The sequence below is a fragment of the Salmo trutta genome, chromosome 12 (assembly GCF_901001165.1).
Source record: "Salmo trutta chromosome 12, fSalTru1.1, whole genome shotgun sequence".
NCBI classification, from domain to species: domain Eukaryota; kingdom Metazoa; phylum Chordata; class Actinopteri; order Salmoniformes; family Salmonidae; genus Salmo; species Salmo trutta.
This window is the reverse complement of record NC_042968.1, coordinates 56,718,219-56,738,062: the sequence shown is the minus strand read 5'-3', so window position 1 is coordinate 56,738,062 and position 19,844 is coordinate 56,718,219. Positions and strand designations below refer to the sequence as shown.

General features: G+C 42.9%; 1 protein-coding gene across 2 annotated transcripts in view; it reads left to right on the top strand.

The window, feature by feature from the left end:
* The window catches only part of LOC115203846 (noelin), a 65,132-nt gene that overhangs the window by 22,917 nt on the left and 22,371 nt on the right, over positions 1-19,844 (top strand). Inside the window, exons 1-2 of one of the 2 annotated variants that reach the window (XM_029768877.1) lie at positions 8,924-9,490; positions 14,398-14,547. In XM_029768877.1, coding sequence (XP_029624737.1) covers positions 9,341-9,490; positions 14,398-14,547 — 300 coding nt within the window. In that variant the 5' untranslated portion in view covers positions 8,924-9,340. Of the gene's footprint in view, positions 1-8,923; positions 9,491-14,397; positions 14,548-19,844 lie in introns of those variants that run through there. The other variant, XM_029768878.1, reaches the window with a different exon arrangement.

Here is a 19,844-nt window from a genome sequence, read left to right as displayed (position 1 = left end):
CATCCCTGGGACCCTTATTTTCGTGTTCACTTTAATAAATAAATATGATGAGCACGCAACCCGCTGCGCCTTGGTCTAATTCCTACGACAGCCGTGACAAATAAATAATTCTCTCTACTATTATTCTGACATTTCACATTCTTAAAATAAAGTGCTGATCCTAACTGACCCAAGACAGGGCATTTTTACTAGGATTAAATGTCAGAAATTATGAGAAACTGAGATTAAATGTGTTTGGCCAAGGTGTATCCCTGTAGCTCAGTTGGTAGAGCATGGTGTTTGCAACACCAGGGTTGTGGGTTCGATTCCCACGGGGGGCCAGCACAGAAAAAAAATGTATGATATGTATGAAATTGTATGAAATGTATGCATTCACTACTGTAAGTCGCTCTGGATAAGAGCGTCTGCTAAATGACTAAAATGTAAATGTAAATGTGTATGTAAACTTCCGGCTTCAACTGTATGTACGGAAAATCGGAGAGATAGATAGGAGTAAATCTATGCAATGCTTTGTAGGTTCGCAGTAAAACCTTGAAATCAGCCCTAGCCTTAACAGGAAGCCAGAGTAGAGAAGCTAGCACTGGAGTAATTTGATCACATTTTTGGGTTCAAGTCAAGATTCTAGCAGCCGTGTTTAGCACTAACTGAAGTTTATTTTGTGTTTTATCCAGGTAGCCGGAGAGTAGAGCATTGCAGTAGTCTTATCTGAAAGTGATAAAAGCCTGTATTAGCTTTTCTGCATGATTTTTGCAATGTTTTGAATATGGAAAAAAGCTGCCCTTTGATATATTCTTGATATGTTTGTCAGAAGAACGATCAGGGTCCAGAGTAACGCTGAGGTCCTTCACAGTTTTATTTGGGACCATTAAGATTAATTGGCAGATCCAACAGCAGATCTCTTTGTATCATGGGACCTAGAAATAGCATCTCTGTTTTGTCCGAGTTTAAAAGTAAAAAATGTACCGCCATCTACTTCCATTCATCTGAAACACAGGCTTCCAGAGTAGGCAATTTTTGGGCTTTACCACGTTTCATCGAAATGTACAGCTGTGTGTCGTCCGCAAAGCAGTGAATGTTGGCATTGTGTTTTCCGAATGACGTCACCAAGAGGTAGAATATATATTGAAAACAATAGTGGTCCTAAAACGGAACCTTGAGGAACACCGAAACGTACAATTGATTTGTCAGAGGACAAACTATCCACAGAGACAAACTGATATCTTTCCGACAGATAAGATCTAATCCAGGCAAAAAGTTGTCCTTGTAGACAAATTAAGGTTTTCCAACAGTCTTGATGGAGTTCCCACATATGCTGAGCACTTGTTGGCTGCTTTTCCTTCACTCTGTGGTCCAACTCATCCCAAACGATCTCAATTGGGTTATGGTCGGGTGATTGTGGAGGCCAGGTCATCTGATTCAGCACTCCATCGCTCTCCATCTTGGTCAAATAGACCTTACACACCCTGGAGGTTTGTTTTGGGTCATTGTCCTGTTGAAAAACAAATACTAGTACCACTAAGCGCAAACCATATGGGATGGTGTATTGCTGCAGAATCCTATTGTAGCCATGCTGGTTAAGTGTGCCTTGAATTCTAAATAAATCCCTGACAGTGTCACTAGCAAAGCACCCCCACACTATCACACTTCCTCCTCTATGCTTCACAGTGGGAACCACACATGCGGAGATCATCCGTTCACCTACTCTGCGTCTCACAAAGACACGGTTGGAACCAAAAATCTCAAATTTGGACTCATCAGACCTATGGACATATTTCCACCGGTCTAATGTCCATTGCTCATGTTTCTTGGCCCAAGTTAGTCTCTTCTTCTTATTGTTGTCCTTCAGTAGTATTTCTTTGCAGCAATTCAACCATGAAGGCCTGATTCACACAGTCTCCTCTGAACAGCTGATGTTGAGATGTGTCTGTTACTTGAACTCTGTGAAGCATTTATTTGGAATGCAATCTGAGGTGCAGTTAACTCTAATGAACTTATCCTCTGCAGCAGAGTTAACTCTGGGTCATCCTTTCCTGTGTCGGTCCTCATGAGAACCAGTTTCATCATAGCGCTTGATGGTTTTTGCGACTGCACTTGAAGAAACTTTAACATTTCTTGACATTTTCCAGATTGATAGACCTTCATGCCTTAAAGTAGTGATGGACTGTTGTTTCTCTTTGCTTATTTGAGCTGTTCTTGCCATAATATGGACTTGGTCTTTTACCAAATAGGGCTATCTTCTATATACTATCCCTACTTTGTCACAACACAACTGATTGTCTCAAAACATTAAGAAGGAAAGAAATTCCACAAATTAACAGGCACACCTGTTAATTGAAATGCATTCCAGGTAACTACCTCATGAAGCTGGTTGAGAAAATGTGAAGTGTGTGTAAAGCTTTCATCAAGGCAAAGGGTTGCTGCTTTGAAGAATCTTAAATATAAAATATTTTTTGATTTGTTAAACAATTTTTGGTTACTACATGATTCCATATGTGTTATTTCCTAGTTTTGATGTATTCACTATTATTGTACAATGTACAAAATTTTAACAATTAAGAAAAACCCTGGAATGGGTAGGTGTGTCCAAACTTTTGGCTGTTACTGTAGGTCCGGAGACATGTTGGACAAAACCCACTAAGTGTATGATGTCTCCGAAAGCCTTTTGGAGTGGGTCTGTGAACTTTTACATGTGAATATTGAAGTCCAAAAAAAAGTTACAAAAAAATATAAAATGCATGAAATGTATGCATTCACTACTGTAAGTCGCTCTGGATAAGAGCGTCTGCTAAAATGACTAAAATGTTAAAAAAAAAAAAATGTAAAAAATGTAAGTCACCAAAAATGTGAATATTATCTTCCATGACTACAAGGTCTGATTGGAATTCCAGATACTCAGTGAGGAATGCTGTATATGGCCCACGAGGCCTGTAAACAGTTGCTATGAAAAGTGTTTGAGTAGGCTGCATAGATTCCATGACTAGAAGCTCAAAAGATGAAAATAGTCTTTTTTTGGTTGGTACATTGAAATTTGCTGTCGTAAATGTTAGGAACACCTCCATCTTTGCGGGATGCGCGGGGGATATGGTCACAAGTGTAACCAGAAGGAGAGGCCTCATTTAACACAGTAAATTCATCAGGCTTGAGTCATGTTTCAGTCAGGCTAATCAGATCAAGGTTATGATCAGTGATTAGTTCATTGACTATGACTGCCTTGGAAGTGAGGGATCTAACATAAAGTAGCCCTATTTTGAGATGTGAGATATCACAATCTCTTTCAATAATTACAGGAATGGAGGAGGTCTTTATTTCAGGGAGATTACTAAGGCAAACACCGCCATGTTCAGTTTTGCCCAACCTAGATCGAGGCACAGACATGGTCTCAATGTGGATAGCTGAGTTGACTACACTGACTGTGCTAGTGGGAGACTCCACTAAGCTGGCAGGCTGACTAACAGCCTGCTGCCTGGCCTGCACCGTATCTCATTGTTTAGCTAGAGGAGTTATAGCCCTGTCTATGTTGATAGATAAGATGAGAGCACCCCTCCAGCTAGGAGGGAGTCCGTCACTCCTCAGCAGGCCAGGCGTGATCCTGTTTGAGGGTGAGTCCCAGAAAGAGGGCCTATTGTCTACAAATTCTATATTTTGGGAGGGGCGGAAAACAGTTTTCAACCAGTGATTGAGTTGTGAGACTGTTGTAGAGCTCATCACTCCCCCTAACTGGGAGGGGGCCAGAGACAATTACACGATGTTGACACATCTTTCTAGGTAATTTACATGCTGAAGCACATTCAAATGCATTCACTAAACACATACATAAATCCTCAGCAAATGTACACATATCCACAAACACACTCATGCAGACAAGACATTCATTTGTAGAGACAAAATTCCAAACACTTATGTCCCGTGTGCTGTTCAGCTTCAGCTACATCTCTCACCCAGCTAGAAATGTAGGGATCCAAGAGAGAGAGAAGAGAGATAGAGGGAGAGAGTGAGCGAGAGAGCGAGAGGGAGAGAGAGGGAGAGAGTGAGCGAGAGAGCGAGAGTGGGGGGCTGTAATGCAAGGTTTACACTATAATCAATTCAGTTCTTGGGAGAGTGAGAAAGATGGAGAGAAAGATGGAGTCTCTCTGCAGCTGCATTGCATTATGTGATTGACATCTTGGATTTGATTGATTCATAATTCAGTGTGAGTGAAAGAAGTTGTCCATTTGAATTGGCACAGCTCCATCTGACTCAATGGGAGAGATCATTGATAATCATATGTCATACTGTACTTTCACAGTTGTGTATGTAGTAGTAGCAGCAGCAGCACTAGTTATACATGCCATATGGTCATAGTAATCATATAACATGGGAGAATATAGCCGTTTTAAATGACATATTCTAGTCTGACTAAATGAGAGACATAATTGGTGCTGTGTGAACCTCAGGCTTTCTGCATGATACTTACTGTAATGTTCCTTTTACTCCTTAATTTCCCCTCTGCCACTCTCTGTGAATCGGTCAGTCAAGCCAGCCTAGCCTGACAAGCCCGAGCTAGTCCTCCACTGACTGATCTGTTCCAGTGGTTTATCCCGTATTAGCTGATCTGTCCAGGGCTTAGTCATAGGGACGGTTTCCCATACACAGACTAAGCCTAGTCATGGACTAAAAACCATGCTCAAGGACTAGGTTGAATTTGTGTTGGGGAAACCGACCCAGTTAAAGCAGGTTATTAATGCTCAGCACTGCTATGCAAACTGACTGGCAGAGATGAGATGGCCCTGGGATGGGGTGAGCAGAGCTGAGCTGGGCAGGAGGGGAGGGGAGGTCAAGGCAGGACAATACAGCACTTGGATGGGTTGGGCTGGGATGGGCAGGGTAGGAGAGGGCACACACAGAGGTGAGCTGACCCCCTCTGATACCTCACACTGTCCTGTAGAGTTACAACTGCTGTGTACTGTACACTGAGAAAGGTCAAAGAGAGAGGGGGGGATGGAGAGACAGATACATTGTAGGAGGGGGAGAGAGGAAAAGGGAAAAGGAAGGAGAGACTGAAGGTGAGAGAGAATGGGAGACTGAGTCTTATTTATATCAGCATACTGCATTACTGAGAGGACATAAATAGCCCATATAACACTGGATATTTTGGGTCTTGATGTAACCTATAGGTTGAGCACTACCCAGGTAGTGTGATGCTCTGGTCAGTGCTTTGATTCTTTACTTCAGGGTTGGGCAACTCCAGTCCTCGGGGTGCTAATTGGTGTCACACTTTTGCCCCAGACCCAGCTAGCATACCTGAATACAATAATAAACTAATCATGATCTTCGGTTTAGAATGCAATTAGTTTAATCAGCTGTGTTTACTAGGGATGGGAAAAAAAGTGTGACACCATTCCGGTCACATGAACCAAAACGCTGTAATGAAATTATTTATTGGGTAATATTAAGGGACTTATTAAAGTGAGGATTCAAAATAGTCACAAGGTGATGGGAGAGAGGTGATAGGATAAAAGAAGGAGACAGGTATGGGGTCTAGAGTACTGGTGTGTCATCCTGCTGCTGTGGATATCACTGTGGTTCTTCCCTGTGGGAATGTCTTCCCTGTGGCTCAGTTGGTAGAGCATGGTGTTTTCAATGCCAGCATGGTGTGTGCAATGCCAGGGTTGTGGGTTTGATTCCCACGGGGGGCCAGTACAAAAAATAAAAAAAATATTTAAAAAATATGCATGAAATGAAATGTATGCATTCACTACTGTAAGTTGCTCTGGATAAGAGTGTCTGCTGAATGACTAAAATGTAAATGGTTCAGGGGCTGTATGCAGGGCTGGCCTTGGGCATAAGCAACATAAGCGGTTGCTTAGGGCCACGGCCGATAATCAAAATTTGGTAGTGTATCAGCAGTTTTTCTCATGTAATGTCAGTTACTGACAGTCACTCAATTAGCCCATGTCAGCAAACATTGATAGCCATCTATCTACACCTTGTTGTAATCATGTCCAAATTACTGACCAGGCACACAGGGCATGTGCCTAGGGGCCCTGACCTATAGGGGGCACTCATTGATTTTGTTAGTCACTCTCACTCAGGTATCATATGAACATGGGATAAGTCATGGTAAAATGTGTAGAATTGCAGGAAATTAGCTTTAAAACTGCTCATTTTTCTCTCCTCCCCATGGACAAATGACTAGAATTTGTTTTAAAACTGAAAAATATATCTCCACTGCATGGCAGAATTTGTAGAATTACAGGAAATTAGCTTTAAAACAAGAAAATGTTCTGTTCAGCCCCATGGCACAATGAGTAGAATTGCATGAAATGTGTTTTAAAACGGAAAGATTTTCTTTCCGCCCTGTGGCAAAATGTTGCAGAAAATGTGCCTTAAAACTGCAACATTTTCTCTATGCCCCATGGCAAAATCTGTAGAATTGCAGGAAATGAACTTTAAAACATAATTTGTTCTCTTCGCCATCAAGAAGGGGCCCACTAAAATGCTTTACCCGTGAGGTGGGGGGCTCCCAAACCAAATCTCGCTTCTCAGACTAGGAGTGCTGATTTAGGATCAAGTCCCCCTTGTAATCTTACTCATTGTGAGCTTGAAGGAAAAACTGATCCTAAATCAGTACTTCTACTACTCTGACAAGGTTGATACTATATATATGGCCTATGACTGGGTTTCCAAAACCCTGGTTTTTGCCCTACCACTACAGAGCTGATTCAAATAATGAGAAAGAGAGAGTGTGAGTGAGTGAGAATCAATTCACCTGAACCTGTATGTCAGGGGTAGGCAACCCTGGTCCTGTAGTGCCCCTGCCACTTCATGTTTTTTGTTTAAACGACCTGGAAGACCAGGTGTGTTGAATTTAGGCAATCACTGAACTGATCAATTAGCTCAGTTGCCTAGTTGGAACAAAATCCTGCAGTACCTGTGGCACCCCAGGAACAGGGTTGCCTACCCCTGCTGTGCTTGTTCTTTTGCCTGTAACACCTTCAGAAATCCTTTTAGGTGATGCAAATTAGGCACACATTCCAACACGAAATTAGTCGCTAACCGTTGGGTGATTCATTTACACATTTAAATTGGGTTGTGACATGTATGTGATATTTCACGGCGATTTAATGAAGAACAGTATTGCCTTATGACTACTGTCCCTTTAAAAGACAGTTTGAAGTACCAGCAACACCAAAAGCAGCTACAAGATGGTGCCAGAGTCTTCAACATCAATAGTTTCAGATTATACTGTAAAGGCAGTGTTGATAATGATAGGTGTGCGCTTTGGGGACTTTTGAATTAAGCTTGGTTTTGTGTTAAAATCGTTGATGTGTTTTAATGCACTTTTTTTTTCATTATTGGATAATAAATACTTGTTATCCTTATTGGGTGCCCTATTAGGCATATGTACAACCCTTATTTGCCTATCTCACCTTAATTTGCCCACCACAATTTCTGATCAAATTCTGAACTGGTGGAGTATTTAAATCAAATCATAATGGACTTTAATTGCATGAGGCTGTTCATTATATGAAGGTCAACTTGAGTAATTATCGGTACCTTAACACCTCGGGGTCCATGGGGGGGGGGGGGGGGGGGGGGGGGGGGGAGTGGGGAGTGAGAAACGTCACCTGCTGCGACTCGGGATAATTGCCGCGTTCAAGACAACTGGGAACTTGGAAATCTCCGACTTTCCGACATCAGTGCGTTCAAAACAACTGGGAACTCAGAAACAAATGATCCCTGACTGAGAAAAATAGATTTGAAAGGTCATCCAACTCGTGAATTTGGGCCTCTTTCTAGAGCTTCAACTTTCCGACTTGAAGATCACCTACTTCATGATTTGACCTCGTATTTTTTCGAGTTCACTTTTTTTTAAACTTGGCAATAGAAGCGCTCAGCGTTTTGCGAGCAGACAAGTGGGGCAATTTTACCGGGAACTACTCTTTCCCCTATTCCTCTGGGGGCGCGATTGAGGACAATAACGGCGCGCAATCCGAGATTACACAAACCAAGTAGACACGGACCCCCGGTGGCACGAGGAAGGGAGTCTCGATCCTGGTTGACACCATCATTTTTGAGTTGCTATACAAATTAAATAATGTGGTTTCCTCAAGGGTACTTTGGGAAAGGTGATGGTTCTATGTGGAACCACAATGATTTAAAGAACCCTTCGCGCTCTTCAATGGTTCTTTACGGTTTCACAAAAGGGGTCTTTGTTCTTTTAGGGAAAATTAAAACATAGTGAAACGGCTCATCAGAATATGCTGGGTCATGGTATGCGCATAGTTATTTTTGTGCAACCGTGAGTGAGAGTGTCATTCCAGTTTTGTAATATGTTATGTTGTGGCATTATATGTAACTATGGCCGGTAACGGTGTTTTTTTCTATTAATTGAGAACGGTTGTCCGTTGGTCGCAATTGTTCTCAGGGATCCGCAGTTGTTCCAGAGGTAGTTCACTTCATATTCACCTTGTCAATTAACACAATAATAACACCTAAGGGATGTTAGCAATATGATATTGCTGACAAGAATAACAAATAAACGGCGGTTCTTCAAATTGATCTAGAAAGAATCGTTCAGACTGAGAACGATTCTTTATGGAACCATTCTCCACAAAGTTAAATAAAGAACCGTAATAAAGGGTGCTATATAGCCCCGAAAAGAGTTGTAACCATAGTGGGACCCTTTTTTGGTGCTATATAGAAAACATTTGAATGGGTCTTTATAGCACCGTACAAGTTCCAATTAGAGTCTTGAAAAAAATGGTTCTATATTGCACCAAAAGGTTCCCGCTACGGTTACAAGCCAAATAACCCCTATCTGGCAGTATACATATCCATTGTTTTGTGTGTATATATCTGCAGGCACCTCCTTCTCCATTTGGAACAGCCTGTGTGTAGTCACTCGCACTTATATTCAAGAGTGCGCGAGGCAGGAGGCGGACTGAGGGCGTGAACGAAAGAGGAAGGGAGAACGGGAAAGCCACCAGAGCGCGGGACAGCACAGAGAGAGAAAGCCCTTTGAATTGAATTGAAAGAGATAGGCCTGTCCATCCAGATTTCTCCATCTCTAACCCACTCCTCAATCTCACTTTCTCACGACTTTCGGGTCTGTCCGATTGGTTATCGAGGCTTTATTCTCATTAACGTGATCCATACCTGCTCCTCAGAGCTTTTTCCAGCTCCGAACCATTCCGCCATTCACCAGTGATGTCCAAGAAACGACCGACCGAAACGGGGCTACGGGTGTTACACCAGCAGGCTATGGCTTCACTAGGCAACATGGATTGCCTTGCTCGTTTCTCACCGGATTGTGCCGAAATAGAATGCAGCTAATTTGGGTTAAACACAGAGTGAAGAGATGTCGGTACCGTTGTTGAAAATCGGTGTGGTGCTGAGCACCATGGCGATGATCACTAACTGGATGTCGCAGACGCTGCCCTCGCTGGTGGGACTCAACACCACCAAGATCACCGCGGAGAGGGCAGGCTACCCGGACAGGAGCACCGGAGTAAGTGGCACCACAACTTTTCGTTTCTCGCGGCTTCGTTTTGGCTGCATATTATTTTCTCAACTATTACTTGTTATATTTTTTTCGCTCTCATTGGTTCATTAATTATTAAACATATAAAAGCCCTTCTCTTAAAGCTCTTTTTTTTTGCTTGACTGGGTCACTAGTGTATTTTTATGTTGCGCTGTCTGTGTTTCCAACGCTTGGTTGGCTCTCAGATCTTAGAGCAAATGGAATTGCAGAGGCATGATTGATATCGTCTTTTCCAGTCTGATATCACTCGAGAGAGAGAGAGACTAGTTGTAGGTTACTGTATTTTCGAGGTGAGGCGGGGGAGCGCGCTGAGAGGTGGAGGAGAACAAGGGCGCGCGGTGGGAACTGAGAGCGGTAATGGACTTGGATGCTGTCATTGATAAAACGCTGCAAGGTGAAAATTGAGTGAAAAATGAAATTTCGCGGCCAGACCTTTACAGTGAAAGCAGCTGGGTTCATATTTGTCCCCGGATTTCAGGCACCCTCAGTGGGGTCTCTGATTCTCTGATCATCGAATGAAAAGCGCACCAGATAAATCATTGGGTCCTGTTATTACTCGGGGCAGAAGGCTTCTTCTCTTTGTATCTTTGTCAAGCACAATCTGACCTTTTGGTTAATCGAAGAAAATGTAATGATTATTAAACATAAATAGGCTAATACTTTGTGAAATAAATGTTGAAACCTATAGAAAAAGAAATTCTATGTGATTTTACGCAATGAGGTTGAGTAAGAAGTAATTAATAAAACGCACTCCTTAATCGTTTACATTTTTGGCAAAAAGCTATTTGATTAGAACATAAACCATTTCAATAATTAAACCATAAAACAATACTATCTGGTCCGATATAAAGGCTGCACTGTAATGAAGGGCCGACATATTACAATATTACATAGTCATTTTCGCTTATTACATGGTGATCTGATAGACAAACTGTTGTGTTATTACATAGTAATAACCAGAGCCATGTGTTTAGATAAGACATGGCTCTGGTTATAACATTCATGAGTGTTTGCACTCTGAATTTGAGCTGTTCTCCTGTGGGATTATTGATAAAAAACTTCCTCTAAACCATGCACCAAAAAAATCTAGGGGGGCACAAAGTACATGAGGACGGCTGGGGGGGGTTGAAGTTGGAGAATTTAAAATTTTTCAATCACCTGAAATAGCTTTTTCTTGTAGTCTAGAGCCATAATCATAATGCTTAATTAGATGTAAAAAAAGAAGAAGTATATAATGACTAAAATAACCCTTTGAGCTCTTCAATGGTTCCTTACAGTTCACAAAGGGGTTATTTAGTCATTTTAGTGATAATTAAAATGTAGGGGACGCGGCTCATTAGAATATTGTTGTGTAACCGAGTCAGAGTGTCATTCCAGTTTGTCTGATGTGTTGTGTTTGGCCAGTATCTGAATTTAGCCGGTGGAAGTGTTTTGTAAAAGACTCATGTATGGCCTTGTTAATTGAGAACGATTGATGAAATCAGTCAGTTCTCAATTCTTTCTTCAGGGACCCCCGTCTGTTCCAGCGGTAGCTCACTTGATTCAACTTGTCGATTAACACCTATGGCATTTTAACAATATAATATGGCTGACCGGAATAAAAAAACCTGTATTGTTTTTCCGAAAAGGATCTACAAATGAGCTTTCATGTTGAGAAATTTTCTTTATATCACCATACAGGTTCCATTTAGAACCTTATTAGCATGGTTCTTTATTGAACCTTCAAAAAAGGGTTCCCGCTATGGTTACAAGCCAAATAACCCCTATCTGGTATTATTTAGAACCATTCTTTTCTTGTGTGTAGTTGAGCATCTACCTTTCCATTATATTCAGTCAATGCCTCTGTGAAGGGAATATGGAAAGGTTGCCAGTTGGCTTTAAAATTCAAATTTATTTACCACACTTTAAGTTAATTGTTGGTGACCTTTTTGGTTCCCTTTAGGGCTCTAAGGTAGGGATGTATGTAGGGATGACAAACTGCATCCATGCACTATCCATTCACTCTCAGCAGCACTCTGGCCACCGGACATTTGACTCAGATTAATATTCACTATTGGAATAGGCTTCTCTTGCACCCTGGTCATGATGTACAGTCAAACGATGAATTGTGGAATGAGTGTGTGGATTCAGGATCAGGACGCTGTTGGCTTTTATGTACAGTAGTAATGAAAGTGCTACGATTTCAGATTAGTCCTGCAGATATGTAATGGCCCAGGTAGAGAGACTGAATGGAACGGAAGTGCAACGGTTTCAGATGAACAGACGAACAATTGGCTATTTCCTATCTTCATGCCACCAGACCTGTAGATACATTTACATATGGAGCATGAGTCTTTGGCTGAAAAGTTTTAGTGATTAATCATTTCAAAGATATCTGCACTCTAAAAAATGCTGGGTTAAAAACAACCCAATTGATGTAAATATTGGACAGAACACACATTGGGTTATTTTGACCCAGCCACTTGGGTCACAAACAACCAATTATTTTCTTTAAATTGGGTTGTTGAGCTATGATCCACCAAGGTCAGATAAGAAGACTGGGGGCGTGGCTTTCCGGTAGTTATTTTTGGCCAACCGTGAGAGTGAATGTCATTCCAGTTAAGAAATTCTGTTGTATTGTCAAGGAATTATAAAGGTTGAGTCAGTCAGTAAAATACTTGGTGGAGAGTGTGGTGAATTGGTGACGACGGCGACGTTGTCTGTCCTGCAACGTTAGGATGTGTTAGTTATCCTGTGAGAGCTTTTGTTCTGAAAATACTGCGGTGTATTATGACCCAAGCTTATGGTCATGTTGCAGCAGTGTGTATGAGGGAGATTCCTACATGTAACAAGTGTGCAGGAGGGCATGAGACGAAGCAATGTGTAGTATCGGTGGAGAAAGTCGTGTGTCAGCTGTGGCGGTGCCCATGGGGCTGGAGATCGGGTCTCCATTGAGACAAAGGCAGGTTGAGGTTGCCAGGGTCAGAGTAGTACAGAAAGTGTTGTACTGAAGCAGTGAAGAGAGTGGTAGAGGAAGATGGGTACAGCGTGAGGGATCCTGAGAGGATTTCTGCGAGTAGGAAGAGACCATTAGAGAGGGATGGGAATAATATGCGCTTCAGTAAGGTGGGTTTCTTAGCATTCATAGACGTGGTTGTCAACTGAACCGCAGAAATGCAACGTGAGTCACAGAAGATTTGAGGTTGTGGTGGCAGCTGCAGAGAAGTCCTTGGGATTGTGAGGTTTTACTGAAAAAGATTTGCAGGGGGTGTTGAGTGGTAGTTTTTTCCTCCCAGACCTTTGGCCCGGAGAAGGATTAGATAGGGTTAAATAATGGAATAGGGTAGTGTTTTTTTTGTGAGGGCTAATAATTGTCAGGATCATTTTCCTTTCCCCCAATTTTGTATTACCGGAAGTTAGTAGTAGGTGGCGGTGTATGCAACTAGAAGTTGGATGCGAACCGCCAACCCAATCCCAAAGTAGAAAAAGAAGAGTCGGTGAAAGTAACTTGAAGGTTCTTCCATCCAGAGGGCATGGGCGCTCACAACCACGCACATTGGGACAATAACTATGACTTGCTTTGCTCTTTGGGGCAGGGTGCCATTTAAAAGGAGTGATGGTGTTAAGTGTTGAGGAGGATCAACTGAAATTGAAGATTCCAGGTGTATGTGACGCAGACCCAGTGGAGAGCGTGGTGAAACAGAGAAGACAGTGTCTGTCCTGCTGAGTTTTTACCTGACAGTCATGGTTATCAACTGTACAGCAGAAATGGAACGTGAGTCACAGAAAATACACATTGTGGTGGCGGCTGCAGAGAAGTACTTGGCATTACAGCATTTTACTGCAGAAGAGTAACAGGGGATGTTGATTTGGTAGTGTTCTGTCAGCCCAGGCCGTCGGCCTACAAAGTGTCCGTGCTCAACCTTAACATGTGTTGACTATACAACAGAACAGATTAACTGGAATGACATTTACTCCAAAAAATTACTATCCGTAAGCCATGCCCCGACTAAGCCATGCCTCTAGTCTTCTGCTCTGACCCGGTGGATCATAGCTCAGTAACCCAACTAAGTGAGTCAACTGGCTGGGTCAGTTGTTTTTAACCCAGCATTTGTTTGAGTGTGGGCCTCAGCTTGTCAATCACTCAGGGACAAGGATAGAGACATGTCAATCAACACCGTTGTCAGATCCCTATCAGATTGCGGTCAATTGGTTGTGAGACCAGCATCAGCCCCACATTCAGTATTCATTGATGACCTCTCAAGCTTTGTAGGATTCTGCATACCCAGCTTAGCCCTGTCTCAATGCGAACATGATTGGACTCTGTTCATTGTTTAATCTTGACCATCTCACACCTCATCCTTGTATTGTTAAATAGTTGGACACCAAAACCTTTGATAATGTACACATACACGAGTATTTCGACGTCTCGACCAGTTGGATTGGCTGCTGTTCCCCTCTGTTTGCATTTGATGATTGGATGGAGCGGGGTGGGAGGTTGGAAGAGTTTAACGGTTCTCGTCGTGGCCATATGTCCCCGTGCGTAATCCTTTGTTCGTGTGCATCCCACAGAGAGACATTATGTATGTGCCACTGTGGAGAGAAAATAAACACAAAGTACTGAGGGTTTAACACAGCTCCACCACTCCAAATGGTGCTATATGTGACCACAAGCCTACAGTGTATGTTTGAAGTGTGCGGCCAAGCTAAGCCAATGCAGTCAGGGAGCAGGCGAGGATGGAAGGGGTAGAATAAGTTATTTGTTCAACAAATCCCTGACAATTGGATTATAGGATGGATGCTTTTGTTATTCTCTCACCAGTTTTTTTCCCCGAACCCCCATCCACCCTCCCTCCCACTCTCTCTCTTTCTATCTATCTCTCTCTTTCTTCCAGGTGTTGCCAGCGAACCCAGAGGAGTCGTGGCAGGTGTACAGCTCAGCCCAGGACAGTGAGGGGAGGTGTGTGTGCACCGTGGTGGCACCGCAGCAGTCCATGTGTTCACGAGATGCCCGCACCAAACAGTTGAGGCAACTGCTAGAGAAGGTAACTACACTGAACAAAATATAAAACGCAACATGCAACAATTTCAACGATTTTACTGAGTTACAGTTCATGTAAGGAAATCAGTCAATTTAAATAAAACAATTAGGCCATAATCTATGGATTTCACATGACTGGGAGTACACATATGCCTCTGTTGGGCACAGATTCCTTAAAAAATAAAGGTACTGGCGTGGATCAGAAAACCAGTCAGTATCTGGTGTGACCACCATTTGCCTCATGCAGTGTGACACATCTCCTTCGCATAAAGTTGTTCAGGATGTTGATCGTGGTCTATGGAATTTTGTCTCACTTCAATGGCTGTGCAAAATCGCTTGATATTGGCGGGGCCCGGAACACGCTGTCGTACATGTCGATCCAGAGCATCCCAAAGCGGCTCAATGGGTGACATGTCTGGTGAGTATGCAAGCCATGGAAGATTTGGGACATTTCTGGGACAGCTTCCAGGAATTGTGTACAGATCCTTGCGACATGGGGCCGTGCATTATCATGCTGAAATGAATGGCACGACAATGGGCCTCAGGATCTTGTCAGCGCTTCCCTGTGCATTCAAATTGAGTTCGTTGTTCGTAGTTTATGCCTGCCCATACCATAAACTCACTGCACCATTGGGCACTCTGTTCACAACGTTGAGAAACCGCTCACACACACAGCGCCATACACACTGTCTACCATCTGCCTGGTACAGTTGAAACCGGGATTCATCACTTCTCCAGTGGCCATCGAAGGTGAGCATTTGCCCACTTAAGTCGATTACGACGCCGAACTGCAATCAAATCAACACCCTTGTGAGGACGACGATCACTCAGATGAGCTTCCCTGAGACGGTTTCTGTCAGTTTGTGCAGAAATTGTTCGGTTGTGCAAACCCACAGTTTCATCAGCTGTCCGTGTAGCTGGTCTTAGACGATCCCGCTGGTGAAGATGCCGGATGTGGAGGTCCTGGGCTGGTGTGGCTACACGTGGTCGGTGGTTGTGAGGCCTGTTGGACGTACTGCCAAATTCTCTAAAATGACTTTGGAGGTGGCTTATGGTAGAGAGATGAACATTACATTTTCTGGCAACAGCTCTGGTGGACATTCCTGCAGTCAGCATGCCAATTGTGTGCTCCCTCAAAACTTGAGACATCTGTGGCATTGTGTTGTGTGACAAAACTGCAGATTTTTGAGTGCAGCTGTGTAATGATCATGCTGTTTAATCAGCTTCTTGATATGCTATACCTGTCAGGTGGATGGATTATGCTCACTAACAGGAATGTAAACAAATTTGTTCACAAAATTTGAGAGATATACTTTCTGTGCGAATAGAAAATGTCTGTGATCGTTTATTTCAGCTCATGAAAAATGGGACCAACACTTTACATGTTGCGATTATATTTTTGTTCATTATATTATTACTTAATGTCCAAATCAACACCAACCAATGACCTGTCAAGTCTTACCTCACAGACATCAAAGGAATTATTCAACTACCCCACCACCACACAACCCACAGACAGCAGCCCACACATACTAGCAGCAGTCCAAGACAACACACTACTTCAGCACCCTGCCTTAACTTGTTCAGCACCAGCTCCACAAAATCTACCCAAATTTACTCCTCCAAAAATGACGGGTAAAAAAACAAACACAATTTGGTTATTTAGCATTGTTTTCTTGAACATGCATTGACAATAAAACACAACAGATGAAACGGAACGACATTTACTCTCACGAGTGGCCAAAAATAACAATATGAAAGCCACGCCCATACTAAGACACCCTCCAGTTTTCTTATCTGACCTGATGGATCATTGCTCAATAACACAGCATCAACAACCCAACTTAAAGTAAACACTGGGTTGTTTGTGACCCAACTGACTGGTACAAAATAACCCAACATTTGTCTGTCTAATATTTACCCACATTGGGTTGTTTTTAACCCAGCATTTTTTGAGTGTAACTACACTGTAAAACCATGAAACATGTGAACACTTTCATAACTTAAACGTTGGTGTTTAAAACTTCAACATTAGGCATTTAGATTTGCCAATAAGTGTTCTCATCTTAAACACAGCTGTTTAGAATGCAAGATTAAACATGATATGCAGCTTTTTCCAGTCAGTTTCCAATCAGGAGAACACCTACTGTATATCTCCTAAGTGATCCGATTTCAAACACTAGTGTTTACTTTCCCATCATCCTGTTTAGAGTGCATTTAGTGATTCGAAATTGATGGAACTTTCCATGCCTTTTATTCAGATCAGTGTTAGGAATGTCTGTCACCTTACCTACATTTCAGCACAAGTGAATAGGACATTTGATTCAAGAAACCTTTTCAATCGCATGGTGTTGTTGTTACTCGACTGTGTTGAATTCATTTCCGTTAACTCTCTCGTGAGTGAAAGAGACGTGGGAAGGGTGTCATGATAATTTTTTTCCCAGCATGATTTGTTGCAGGTTGATTTTTAGAGTAGTTTGTCTTAATATCTATTGGTCTTATACTATACAAAGACAAATAACTAAAGATTTTCTAAACTAATCCAATCGCTAAGGGTTTCTATTTATTGCCGAGATGGTTGTTCCAGTTTAGATGGTTTAGGTATCGTCTTTGTTACGCCATCATAGCAGTCATTCTGAGTGCACGTTGTGGGTGCTAAAATAATCAGGTCGTTGGATGTTCTCCCACTGGTTTGATTCTGATAGTAATTACTTACCGCTTCACTGACTTGTTGGTTTTCATGTAGCCTGTGAGTCAGGATTTTCAGATGTGAATGGCCAGGATAGCTGATTGCCTTACGAAATGTATTACATTTGGTCATAAAGGTTTTACATTCAGTTGAAATGCTTTCACTTAGGCAGTCACGTGAAGGCTTCAGGGGTAGAAGGTTCTGAATGTAACAACCATGTGTCTCTCAGTAAACAAACACAGTCACGCTGTTGGTGGGTATTTCTCACATTCATTCGAAAGGCACGCAGGGAAATATGCAAATACAGCTTTACACCCTACCTACAGTGTTAAAATAACATCCCCAGTGTTTAGTGTTTAAAATCTAAACTCCTTGTGCTGAATAAACATGTTCGTGTGTTTAAAAAAAATGTTACAGCGAATAAACATGTTCTGGTATGTACAATCTAAACATTTATTGAAATTCGAAATGCCTTATGTTTTACAGAAAAGTGTTTAGTTGAGTTCAGATGGTTGTCACCCACGCCCACCTGCGGCTCCATCCTCATCCACCCTGTTGTTCATAAGACAAGAATGGGAACCGGGAACCAGCCAGCCACTAATGAGTTCCATGGAAACCTCAGGGCAAGAAGCAGGCATTATGGGAGTCACTATTACATCACCGCACACTAGCCAGACAACACTACAGATGATGCAACCCAGCTCAATGCACATACAGTACAGCAGGGATTTACAAACTCGGTCCTGGGGCCCTCCTGGGTGCACGTTTTGGTTTTTACTCTAGCACTACACAGCTGATTCAAATAACCTACTCCTCATCTAGCTTTGATTATTTGAATCAGTTGTGTAGTGCTAGGGTAAAAACCAAAATGTGGGTGGCATAACTGAGTTTGGAAAAGCCTGCAGTACAGTGCTTAGAGAAGGAACAATTATCAAATGTTTGCGGTATTTATGATGCATGGTTTGTGCTGTTTTGGCTAGCAATTGGTAAAACTAATCTCAAAATAACCCAGAGTGTATTAGAACAGTTGGTGAGTGTCCATAGTATTGCTCAAGCTGCCAATAAGTATGACTGACGCATAAAGATCTGTCTTCCTTAGACTAAGTGATTTATTGTCCAGTCATGTCTGTGGAGTTGTCTGTGGCATACAATAGGCAACTAATAATACATTGCATTATTATGGACAAGTATAGAAATAGAGTACAATACAATTTGACATAACAACATCACATACAAATCAAATCACATGTATTTATATAGCCCTTCTTACATCAGCTGATATCTCAAAGTGCTGTACAGAAACCCAGCCTAAAACCCCAAACAGCAAGCAATGCAGGTGTAGAAGCACGGTGGCTAGGAAAAACTCCCTAGAAAGGCCTAAACCTAGGAAGAAACCTAGAGAGGAACCAGGCTATGAGGGGTGGCCAGTCCTCTTCTGGCTGTGCCGGGTGGAGATTATAACAGCACATGGCCTAGATGTTCAAATGTTCATAAATGACCAGCATGGTCAAATAATAATAATCATTGTAGTTGTCGAGGGTGCAACAAGTCAGTAACACAAGAGAAAGTGTCAGTTGGCTTTTTCATAGCCGATCTTTGAGAGTATCTCTACCGCTCCTGCTGTCTCTAGAGAGTTGAAAACAGCAGGTCTGGGACAGGTAGCACGTCCGGTGAATAGGTCAGGGTTCCAGCAGGTCTGGGACAGAAGGTCTGGGACAGGTAGCACGTCCGGTGAACAGGTCAGGGTTCCATAGCTGCAGGCAGAACAGTTGGAACTGGAGCAGCAGCACGGCCAGGTGAACTGGGGACAGCAAGGAGTCATCAAGCCAGGTTGTCCTGAGGCATGGTCCTAGGGCTCAGGTCCTCCGAGAAAAAGAAGGAGAGAAAGAGAGAATTAGAGAGAGCATATTTAAATTCACACAGGACACCGGAAAAGACAAGAGAAATACTCCAGATGTGACAGACTGACCCTAGCCCCCCGACACAAACTACTGCAGCATAAATACTGGAGGCTGAGACAGGAGGGGTCAGGAGACACTGTGGCCCCATCGGATGAAACCCCCGGACAGGGCCAAACAGGTAGGATATAACCCCACCCACTTTGCCAAAGCACAGCCTCCACACCACTGGAGGGATATCTCCAACACACCAACATACCATCCCGGGACAAGGCCGAGTATAGCCCACAAAGATCTCCGCCACGGCACAGCCCAAGGGGGGGCGCCAACCCAGACAGGAAGACCACGTCAGTGACTCAACCCACTCAGGAGACGCACCCCTCCCAGGGACGGCATGGAAGAACACCAGTAAGCCAGTGACTCAGCCCCCGTAATAGGGGTGGGGGTCAGAGAATCCCAGTGGAAAGAGGGGAAACCGGCCAGGCAGAGACAGCAAGGGCGGTTCGTTGCTCCAGCCTTTCCGTTCACCTTCACACCCCTGGGCCAGACTACACTTAATCATAGGACCTACTGAAGAGATGTGTCTTCAGTAAAGACTTAAAGGTTGAGACTGAGTCTGCGTCTCTCACATGGGTAGGCAGACTATTCCATAAAAATGAAGCTCTATAGGAGAAAGCCCTGCCTCCAGCTGTTTGCGTAGAAATTCTAGGAACA